Here is an 11,921-nt window from a genome sequence, read left to right as displayed (position 1 = left end):
CCTCAGGACGGCCCAGAGAACCAGAACTTTCCAGAGAGAGGTCCCAGCCACTGCCCCTTCTTCTCTCCCAGCCCCAACCTCTGGAGACCTCTGGGGAGCAGGAAAGTGGGGCCTCTCTTTTACATGCAGGGCAGTGTCAGGAGGATTTATAAATCAACATAGACACCTTGGCATTCTGAGCAAAATTTCCATTTAATCATCCTTCTGTCCTTGGACCCAACAAGGACAAAATGGATGGCTTAAGCCCAGTTACAGCAAGAGCAGCTGGTGTCAAAGACCAGGCCTCTCTGACACACCTCATCGTAAGTGTGCCCATCCACGCAGTTGTAGAACACTCGCTTGCTGGTGGGGCTGGGGTACAGACCACTGGATTTCCCGGCACAGAATCCACTCTCGCCAGCACTGCCACCCCCAGGAGCCGCTGTGATGATGGGAGCCAAGGTGGTGCCCAGGGTAGAGGTGGGCACTTTGCAATCTGAAGAGAGTAAGTAAAGGGTTCTGGAGTGGACTCCTCTCCCAGGACAAGTGTCACGTCTGTAGGGTCACTGGCGGTTCCTCTCAGCCAACGGCACGTCCTATCTGAATCAGTGGTTAAACACTCTGGGCCTGAACAGTGACACCCAAGTTGACAGCCCAGCTCTGCCACCAGCTATGTGACCACGAACAAGTCATTATCTTCTCTGAGCCTCAATTTCCTCCCGGTAATGATAGGAAGGGAGGAATGGTAGAATTCTAATGATAGAATTCTAACTATCTCTTAGAATTACTATGCAAAGCATTTTGCAATGTGCTTGGCATGTAACATAGTAAGTGCTACACAATTCTTCACTTTTATTTCATTTTATCTTTAAGGGGAAAAATAATGTTTATCACCTAAATGCTTGCCCAAATACTATGCTCCATCATCTCACCCACCCCAAATCCTACAACGTGGAGGAATTTTAAAGATTTTATTCACCTTAGCGAAGGCAAGAACTGAGATTCAAAACCAGTTCTGTCTGAATTCAAAGCATGTGTTATGCCTACTACACTAATAGCTTCTTTTTAAAACCATGTTATTGAAGTGTGATTGACACACATAACGCTGTACACATTTGGTGTTACAACCTGAAGAGTTTGGAGACCAGTATACACAGCATGATCACCACAGTTAATGGCAAAAAACATCCATCACCTCCCAAAGGCTTCTCCCGCCTTCTTCATTTGCTGTTATTATTTTTTGTGATAAGAACATGTACCCTCCCAGCAAATGTTCAAGTGGGCAATACAGTTTTGTTACATATAGGCTCTATTCTATCCAGATCCCTGGGACTTGATTCATCTTGTGTAACTGAAACTTACACACTTTGACCAATACCTCCCTATTCTCCCTCCCTAGTTTTTATTTTTAAATAGATGAATAACATCTGTCTCCAAGAGTGCCTGTGAGAACACGAAATCTAAAGAACCAGCTTGCCTGACACCGAGGAAAGGGCCAATGGTCGGCATTAGCTTTCCCCGGGGCTTCCTGGCCCCTCTTGCTTTCTGGATGAGCTCTGAGGCTTGGGGCTGGGGCAGAACTGTGTGTTGAGACCAATGGCAACTCTGCTTCTCGCTTGGGGGCAGTTGCACGCTGGACCCCTTCTGGGTTCTCCTTCTCTCAGCCTTTTCCTCATCTCCTAACTTTTAAATCTGTCCCCTGCTTTGTCTTCCCTGCTCCACAAAGTCCATAAAGGCTGGAGCTGGGCAGGTGGGAACAGGGAACAAGATGCCTGTGGTCCCTTCCCTACCCGGGTTCCGGGGTGTCCGGGTCACTGTACTGGGGCTCCCTTAGCATCTCCACAGATGAGAGACGTCAGGTATGGTGATAGGTCCTTTCTCTGTCACTAGGGCCGTCACACACAAGCTGCCCCTAGAAGGCAACCTGGGTCTCTCTGTCTGGGTCCCAAACGCCGACTCCAGGTGAAAATGCTAGGACGAGGGAAAATCTGAAGGAAGCCTTCCTTGAGGCCAGGCTAGGAGGAGCTCTGGGCAGGCTTCTTCCTCCTTAACCGTATAGAGTGTGCAATCTCCTGGCCGGTAGGTGGCGCATCACCACTTACTGGGAGTGGAGACAGCGAGAGCAGACTTGAGGGCATTCATGAGAGGGTATTTGCCTTCTCCACAGAAAGTGCCCGTGAAGTCGTCCAAGTCAATGGCCCAGACCATAGCCCCTCCAAAGCTGTTCTTCAGCAGCCACTTGGCCTATGGGAGACAGTGGGGGGGGGACGACCGTGGGGTGTCCTTGCACGAGTGCAGGGAGCGCCTCCAGCAGCATGGAAGGAAGGGCGGTGATCTTGGCAGGGAGGGAATGGGGGCGTGGCTTTCCTGCAGCGACTTTGGGAGACTCATGGGCATAGCTGTATACAAGGAAAGATTTTAGGGCTGCCACGTCAGGGAGAATGAGTCTTGGGCCCAAGCAGCCCTTTCTCCATCCTCTGTAATCACCAACCCCTTCTAAGAAGGTTTGTCTGAGGTGGAGCTTGGACAGGTTGTAGTGTCATAAGAGATATATAGGGCCCTTCACATGACCAGTGTCTGGGCAAAGAGATAGGGCTCCAGATGGGGAGGTATAGGGCTCAAGTGTCCTGAGGTTGATAAGCAGTAACCACCCAGACCTGAGCAAGTAAAGGCCAGTGGGCAAAAGCCTAACCACCCAGAGGATCTCTTGCCTCCTGATTTTGTTTCAGCTTGTATATATTTGCCGTAAGCAGGAAACGGGCAAAGGAAAAGAAGAAACTCTGATCTATACCTTCGTCCTTGGAATAGGGAAGAATGCCTGCCTCCAAGAGCTGGATCAGGACCAGAGCAGAGCAGGGGGGGGGACCAAAAGGGAATCTCCAGGAGTGGGGGATGGAAGGTGCAGAGCTGAGGGAAGGAAGGAAGGTGACTGCAAGTGCATGGGAACAGAGGGGCTGCTCCAACTGCGGGGCCTGCAGCTGGGCCACTGGCTCACCCTGAGACCTAGGGCCTGCCTGAGTCTTGCCTTACCTTGCCTCACCTCTCTTAGGTGTCTTCTGGGATTGTAATTCAAATGCACTTGGAGGTCACGTTCCCTACCTCTTCCAAATGTGCAGAAGGAAGGGTGTGGAGGGCCTTACCTTGAGGGTGAAGCTCTTAGGGTTGGCATACCCTATCCACTGGTTCCCCTTGTAGGCATAGGGCACCTCCTGGGGAGCATTCCATACCTCGCTGGCTCCTTAAAGGAAGGAGCAGACCTAGGGTAGGTGCAGGAGTACAGTCACGACTCAGATGATCCCCGTTCTGCTCAGCCTCTCCTTCCTCCCTGCTGTCTTTTCCGGGATGCACTCCCCACGTCATCCCTTTTTGCTGTAAATAAGAGCGCATGGTTCCAGTTTCGCCCCAGCTCCCCTCTTTCACTTCCAGTCCAGTTGCACAGTGGAGAGGGCACTGGTTGGATAGGTGAGACATGAATTCCTGCCCTGTGTCTGCCAGTGCCCATATTTGAGACAATGGACAGGAAAGCTTCTTTGTGTTTGCGCCCTAGTTTCCCTTTGAAACGAATTTGCCTGTTCCTCTTATTTGAAAACATTTTTGCCACAAAAGAGCCAGCAAGGGGATGATGGAGCATAACAGTTAAGGGCAGAGATTCTGGAGCTCACCAACTTAGAGTGAAGCCTAGCTCTGCCACTTCCTGCTCTGCAATGTTGAGCAAATTTCTTACCTTCTCTGTGCTTCAATGTCCTCTTGTGTAAGAGGATAAAACCAGCACCTCATTTAAAAATCACTTAGAACAGAACGTGGCTGTCCATTTGTACTCAGGAAATATCAATTACTAGTAGTACTACAGATGCCCATTTACTTTAAAAGGTTAAATTTAAGATGTTTTATCAATCATTCACTCTACCCTTCCCTCCCTACGATATACACTTAGAGCAGTCAACCATGGGGTACCCTATACTAGAAATCAGTGTATATTTTCTCTCTCTGTAGAAATATCTTCAATCCTTTAGAACAGAGAGCGTGGATCTCTCAGGTAGACCAGGCCCTCTGGGAAGTTACCTCAAAGTAGGCAAGAGTCCCAGCTTCCTGAGTATAGGGCCCGGCAGTCCCAGGGCCAGAGGTGGGGACATCCAGGCCATGGTTGGCAGGGTTAGTGAGCGTGAAGGTACTGGCATAAGCCCCAAAGCCCACCGTCAGCTTCTCAGCAGGGGCACCTTGGTTCTTCCAATAGTTCATCGCATAATCCTGGAGGCAAGGTAAGGAAGCTATTATTAAGAAGCAGGTGAGGGGCGGCTGGTTAGCTCAGTTGGTTAGAGTGAGGTGCTCTTAGCACCAAGGTTACTGGTTCGATCCCCACATGGGCCACTGTGAGCTGCACCCTCCACAACTACATTGAAAGAATGATGTGACTTGGAGATGATGCGTCCTGGAAAAACACACTTAAATAAACAAAAGTTAAAAAAAAAAAGAAAAAAAAGAAGAAGCAGGTGAGCATATGCTCAGAGGCTTGTGGAATAGTCTACATTTTCTACCAATTCCCTGGCCACTTCAGATATAGCATGCAGCCAAGCCAAGCTCATAGGATGGAAAGGGATATCCTCCCTTCTAGAACTGGGTGTTAGAGGTACCTCCGTCGAGAGGTACATTAGTTAAGTACTCAAGTTGGCCCAGTGTCAACTAGGAATGAAATATTCTCTTATCCTCCTTCCCATCATACTGGACTGGGAATCTGGGGTATAACTGGAGTTAAGTCATTCATCTTCTAGTCTCCAACGGGCATAATACAGCGGCTCAGAATTGTTCGAGCATGGGGTGTGTACCTAGGACACTTTCCCACACCCATTTTCAAATTCTTGGTTGAACTCTCCATTGAAATCACATCTAGCCATCTGAAATCACAGCTAACCTACGAATCATTACATAGATTCGTTATTACACCTGTTGATGGCTTACAAGTTAGGAAGATAAACCGCGTGGCATCAGAGGAGGGTGAAAGGAAGGTGAGGAAGAGTGGGAGCAAGATGGAAAATGAAATGTGCTCCTAGCATCAATGGAAATGATATTTTAAAAATTTTCCTAGTGTTTGGGATTATCCCCAAGCCACTATTCTGTCTTCTTCGGTGTGAAAGATAAATGGGTACAACTAATCATAGGGACAGGAGAGTAGGGCACATGAGCTGGGTTCGGAAAGATTGTCGACTTCATCCTGTCCATCAAGCCTCTTTGCATCCTTCTCAGTTTTGGCCAGAGATCCCCTGACATGCTTCAAAGATATCTGGTAGGATTGGCGGTCCTGAATCCACATCATCACTCACCACGTTAAAGAATCTGTAGTCTCCCTGGTCATTGGGTCCTGCAAACAGGGGGCTATTCTCTCCTGTGAAGCCCTCCCAGGAGCCCCTTAGGTCATAGGTCATCACATTGATGAGGTCCATGTACCTTGTGTGATTGGGTGCAAGAGAAGAGAAATGGTCCAAGGGAAATCACACTCCATCACACTCCCCTTCAAGCTCCTAGTCCCTACCAAATGTTGTTTGTAATTATGCCAGAAGGGAATATGTTTTATTATTCTTTACTCCATTCTTCCTCATCTTTATCTCAAGAACATCTGATATATAGAAGGCACACAATCCATAATCAATATCTGGCTGCATTCAGACTTTCAGGACTTGTGGAAGTTTGAAACCCAGCTAACCTTCTCCAGCTAGCCTTTTATCATTGAGAATCTTGGGGACAGACTTAGAAACAGGACTCATGGCTTCCCATGTCTCTCCCTCAGGAGTTAGGGTCACTTATTCCTTTGGGATACAGCCCTCTTGGTCCAGGGTATATGAGCATTGGCCAATCTATAGGGGAGGCATAGGATTGCTTAGGTCTGAACCTGGGCTCTTGGGCAGGTGTCTTACTTACTTAGACATCTCGGGGATCTGGTAGGCAGTCTCAATGGTACCTTTGCCGGCTGACACAGCAGCAGAAATCAGCAACCTGGACTTGTTGCTCTGGGTGACTTCTTGCTCAAAAGCCTCATACATTTCCTGTGGAACGGAGGACACTGGACTCAGGCTAGAGGGCCCAATGAGCATGTCACAGTTCTCAGGAAGAAAGCTGTAACATATTCAGTTTAGAGTCATTTGGTCCGAAAACTGTTATTGGTCTCTGAAGACAACAGTGAGTTGTCTCCTGAAAACTTGTAAATGGGGGAAATTTGATGACTTGCTGAGAGTTAAATTTAAAGTGAACAAATGATGTCCAGAGCAGAAAAATTAAAGAGAAGAAAGTTTATACAGAGACAAAAATGGCTCTTACCTCTGCAAACTGTATATGATTGAATTAAACAACAAGAAAAATCAGTCAGGGAAGAAGAGGAAATAAGAGTATCAAAGCAAACATTGGTGCTAAATGAAGCTGTGACCAGGAAAGAGGGCACTTGCACCCAATAGTTTTATGTCTGGTCCTGGTGGCAGGAATACCCCTTTCCTGGAGGAATCTGCATCCAACTATCAGAGCACAGAGCCATTGACCATCTTAGTCTGTAACTAGCTCACCTTGGCCTGCGTGCGGCCCACCAAGGACCTACTTGTGGACTATCTATCTGACTTCCCACAGCTGGGTCTAGAGATAGGGACATAAATGTGTGAGTCCCCTTGGCTGTTACAGTTCTCGCTATACATCTATTAACTTTCATTATGCTGCCCTACACCAGTTTCTCTAACTCGGCCACACAAGTTTCTCCTGAAAGGAAAATCTGATCTTGTACTAAAGAAATCAGGTTTGGAGCAAGTTAGGCTGAGATCCACACCCTCAGCTGGGGTATCCAACCTCTCTCAGAAACCCTCGCCAGGTGGAGACCTTCTCCCCAAACAGTTGTAGGTCAGATCCTACATTCTTTGGACATGGGGAGGATGAGTCACCTTCAACAGGACAGTGAAGAGCTGCTGAGTGTCAGCTGGGCTGCCGCGGTTGCCTGGATACTCCCAATCAATGTCCAGTCCATCAAAGCTGTACTTCCTCAGAAACTGGGTGGCCGACTGGATGAAGGTCTGGCGGGTCTCAGCAGTGGCCACCATGTTGGAGAATCTGGAGTCAACAAGTCATTATGGTTTTAGTGGCAGCAATGGGCTTTGACATGGATTGTCTCAAGGACAGGATTCTTCCATGGGACACTTTGGGGCGTGGGGAGGTAGACACTGGAAGAAACAATAGTGGCCTCAGCTCCTGGGTCCTCTGTCTTCTCACTTAACCGCCTGACTATTTGTCTGGATACATATTCAGTTATTCAGTCATTCATTCAGTATTTAGTAGTGCTGGAGTACAGTGGTGAATAGAGCAGAGTTTTTGCCTTGGAGACTCTCATAGAGAAGAAGGCATAGCTAAGTAAACAGAAGTTAAAAGACAGTGTGGTAAGAACTATGGTGGAAGAAATACAGACTGCAGGGAGAGCTCTGACCAGGTTTCTGGCATGTCTAAACTGAGATCTGAGGCCAGAGGCCACCCTCTTCAGAGAAACTTAGAGCCCCTGGAGCTTGGAAGAGACGGAGTAATCTGGGAGTGATTCAGCCATAAATACAAGGTCTTACCCCTGGGTTCCAAAGTTCCAGCCACCAACAGACAGCAGGGTTTTCAGTTCTGTATTGCTGGAGATGGAAAGATACCAATGTGAAGGCAATTCCACCGGCAAGGAGATGTCCTCTGCTGGTCAGTCTTTCCATCTGCACATCCCAACCTGAGCAGCCCCAGAGATGCCCCATCACCAGTCTAGGCCTTCCTGTTGGGAGCACAGCTCTCTGTCGGAGACGGTACTCTCGCCATGGGTACCTCCAGGGCACAGGAGAAATACTCCGTGAACAGGTTGTTTGCACTCCCAACTTTGCCAGTGTTCCAGGGCTAGTGGATCCTGGTACAGCAGGGAGCTTCAGGGGAAGAAAGCAGGGCATGCTGGGAAGGATGGAAGACCCTGAAAGCAGTCCCTTAGTACAGATGGAAGGTGGATTGCAGCTTCTTGGATACGCAAGGCCAGAGAGGTGTAAGTCTGAGTCTCTTCAAGGAAAGAGCAGTGGAAGTGTCTACAATTCCCTGAGTGCCTACCAAATGCCAGGCACTTCACATGCGTGGCTGCTGTCATCCTTACAGTCCCACAAGGCAGGACCTATTAGCCTCATTTGACCTTTAGCTGATATTCAGAGAAGCTAAACAATTTGCTAAAGATTACCCAGCCAGTAAAGTGGCAGAGCCAGGATTCAAACCCAACTCCTCTCTCTATCCCATGGTGTCTCCCAGCAGGCACCCCCAAAACCTACCCGTGAGGTTCCCAACTGGACCTGAGTGACACTTAATCTAGCTGATAATCTGATCAGGCATCCCTGGGTTCTGTCACTTACTAGTTCTGAGGAAAACTTTTAACCACTCTGTTTTTCAGTTTCCTCAATTTTAAAATGTTGTTTAAAACTTTAATATACTTACTTCATAGTGTTTGATGTCAAGGTTACATAAATGATAAATGAAAAGCACCTAGAACAATGCCTGGCAAAGTAGTCACCTAATAAATATGCTAAGCATTTGCAGTATTTTGCTGTGTATAATGTGCACTTTTTTGCCCAAATTTGTGGGGGATAAATAAGGATGCACATTATACATGGGGAGTACTAATTCTGTAGCTATATAAATATTTTTAGTTCTTTTATTTATGCTTATGAGTTAAAAATGTAACTCTAGAAATCAATAATGGTATCCGTATGCAAAATAATACCCTGGAATACGATAATCATTTTGTTGAACTTAGATGAACTTGCAATGATGAAGAGTTCTTGGCCTTCTGTGATGCGTAAATATCATAAATTTGTTACCGGTACATAAAATTCCTTGTACTTTTCTATCTGTTCTTGTGTTTGGTAATTATTTGCTACATAAATTTCTTGTACCATAATATGTTAAAAAATAAATGCTGACATTCCTTTATAATACAAAAAACAAGTACCTAAATGTAAACAAATAAAAATTTGAATTAAAACGAAAGATTTTTTCCCCCTGAAAGTTTGGTCCAAAAACGTGGGTGTGCATTATACATGGGAGTGCGTTATACACGACAAAATATGGTCATTGGTACAAGACCCGTTTTAGGTTTTTTGGATAGCTGGCTCATAGGTTGGTGTGGTATGTACTGCACCATGACTAACTCCAGGGGGCAGTATTCACAATGAATCCCTGGGACACAGAATATAATGCTGAGGATTTGGTGAGAAAATACCACCACCACCACCACCACCACCGGAAATGAAATGACAGCAACCTGCCTTTCCTGGGGAGAACGATGCTGACAGCTCTGCCGGTGAGACACGAGAGTGATTGTGAACAGGACTCAACGACTAGCCATTGTGGTGTTGCTGTCTCGAATTTCCGAAAGGCCCATGTGGAAACCTCCAACCCAGCTCAGAGCCCAAGCCCAGAACTCACTAGTTCTTGAGGCCATTGATGCCGGCATAGAAGACCTCATCATTCCACTCAATGGTTTTGATCTGGCTGTTGGCCATGCCAGCGAAGGCGTAGATGATGTGTGTGCACAGACAAGGGTCCACATTCTCGGGCATGTAGCTGTCAATCCCAGGGCGGTACTGGCTCCAGTTGGTGAAGTAACACACAATTTTGGTTGCTGTGCCTGGAATGGCAGGAAAGTAAGAAATGGTCCCTGCCCTGACAAATGTCCCCTGCCCCCTGGGTACCCTGGCACTCCCCCCATTCATGTGGGACACTTACCCAGCTGCAGCAGAAGGGCCAGCCCTAAAGAAGAAAGACCTTGGTGAGGGGGTTGGAAGGCTTATCCTTTCCTGGCTGGGAAGGAGCAGACCTGGGCAGCACTGGCCAGTAAATGAAGACGATTGGAGGTCCGATGTCCTCTCTGCCCTATAAATCCTTCCCCAACATGAATCCCTGCATGAGGCTTTTGGAGAAGGTGGCTAACATTCGCATTCAGCGAGCTTGGACGCTCAGATGGTAGCGCACGGCTCAGGAAACAGGGGAACTTATTATTCTTTCAACAAACTCATATTAACTGCTGAGTGCTGGAGATAAAAAGAATAAAACTAGACAAAGTCCCTAGCCTCTGAGAGCTCACAGTCTGATGGGAAGTCCAATCTGTGAGTACAAAGGTGTGATGCAATGTGGCAAGTGATAAAATTGAGCCACACACAGAGCATTATGGAAAACAAGTCTGGGACGACTTCGCAAGACAGGTGACATTTGATCTGACTGGCCTCTCTTTTCTCCTTCTAGGTCCTTTAGTATTTGTGCTGACTTCACTCTGTCATGGCACTTACCATACTGAAAGCTCATTGTTTATTGGTCTGCCCATTAGACTGTAAGCTCCTTGAGGGCAAGGACTCTGCTGAGTCCCCACTACCCAGCACAGTACCTGGCACACAGTCAACTCTCCATCAACATATGTTGAATGAGTGGCCCCTAAAGAGAAGCCAAATTGTGGGGAAGGAAGGGCAGAGGAGACACTGGAGTTGGAGAAGGGGGATTTCAGGCAGAAGGCTCCCTTCCAGTAGAGTGTGTCTACACTGAGAACTAGAACTCACCTTTTCTAGAGCTAAGTTCATTCTATTATGCTTTTCAACTCAAACGATGCTTCTAAATTGTATTCCCTTTCAAGCCACCCAACCATGTGCAGGATGAGCTGTTGGGCCCCACCCATGGATCCCTCTTACTAGGCTGCTGCCCAGAGTTTAGGCACCGTCTCTGGGAAGGAGTTGGCACTGGAGGAATGGCATTATCTCTTTAAGGTCTTTTGTGCCTCCTCTGCAGCCTCCTCACAGATAAAATCTGCCTCATCCATTTTTTACTGACTGCGTTTCCCCAAAAATAAGACTGGGTCTTATATTAATTGTTGCTCCAAAAGACGCATTAGGGCTTATGTTCAGGGGATGTCATCCTGAAAAGTCATGCTAGGGCTTATTTTCCGGTTAGGTCTTATTTTCAGGGAAACACGGTACTAATTGCTTTTGTGAGCTGATTAGTCCTTAGTCAGGTCTATGCATCGATCTTCTGCTCTGTAGCTGGCAGCGAGGAGGAATCACAGAACATTAAAATGGGAGGGCTAGCCCAAGTCTTCCATCATCCTACACGGGGAAATGGCCCTGTTCCTGTTCACAGGAGTTATCCATTTCCTCCCATCTGAAACCCACAGGTGCTCAGTGGGCTCTCCTTCCCCCCACCGTCTGTCCTTCCTTCCTTCCTTCCTTCCTTCCTTCCTTCCTTCCTTCCTTCCTTCCTTCCTTCCTTCCTTCCTTCCCTCCCTATTTCGTTAAGAACCCAAGGAGGCTACAAGAGAGAAAGGGGACAACGCAGGCAGCCTTGGAGCACAAAGAGTAGGGGTAGCAGCAGAGTGAATGGAGAAGGAAACACAGCTGCTCTGAAAGCTGTATGGGCTGCCAGGGAAGACTCACCAGCAAGACCCAGCCATTTGCCTATTTTGAGGGAAGTCCTAAATGCGAGTTCCAGACTTAAATGGGCACCCAACATCTTTTTATAAGGAGCACTGCTGGCCCTCCCACCCTACACCTGGCTCCCTTCAGCAGGCAAGGTGGGAACTCAGGAATAAAGGGGTAAGCACATGGCTCCCATTTACCCTCTGAATCTTATCTGTTTTCCTTCTTGGGTAATCAACCCAGGACAAAAAGGTGACTCCATGAGAACAGCCTTAAAAAGCTGTTGACTGAAGGTACATTTAGGAAAATAGCATATCTGGCACAAGCAGGAGGCTGGCCTAGGGTTCAAAGTCATGATAGGTCAGAGTAGGCCCGTGTGTCAAAAGAGACCAGCTGGACCCCAGGGGAGGAGTGCCGACAAGGGGAGTCAGGCCGCCACTTGACTGGGTTTTATCCCTGGCCAGGCAGTGGCGGCTAGCCCTGCCCAGCCTCCAACTCCTTGATTCTGTTGTATCA

At 47.6% G+C, this 11,921-nt stretch overlaps 1 protein-coding gene across 1 annotated transcript; it reads right to left on the bottom strand.

Moving 5' to 3' along the window:
- Positions 1–239: 239 nt before the first annotated feature.
- Positions 240–10,308, bottom strand: LOC109446792 (acidic mammalian chitinase). Its single transcript, XM_074318631.1, is given in 11 exon segments — positions 240–475; positions 2,082–2,223; positions 3,120–3,236; positions 4,042–4,227; positions 5,298–5,421; positions 5,893–6,017; positions 6,894–7,059; positions 7,560–7,616; positions 9,433–9,634; positions 9,733–9,756; positions 10,293–10,308. Coding segments are annotated over 11 exon segments (1,395 nt in total).
- Between the last annotated feature and the right edge of the window lie 1,613 nt (positions 10,309–11,921).

The sequence above is a fragment of the Rhinolophus sinicus genome, linkage group LG14 (genome assembly GCF_036562045.2).
Source record: "Rhinolophus sinicus isolate RSC01 linkage group LG14, ASM3656204v1, whole genome shotgun sequence".
Lineage (NCBI taxonomy): Eukaryota > Metazoa > Chordata > Mammalia > Chiroptera > Rhinolophidae > Rhinolophus > Rhinolophus sinicus.
Note: the sequence above shows the minus strand (reverse complement) of the source record. Positions and strands in the feature narration are given on the sequence as shown.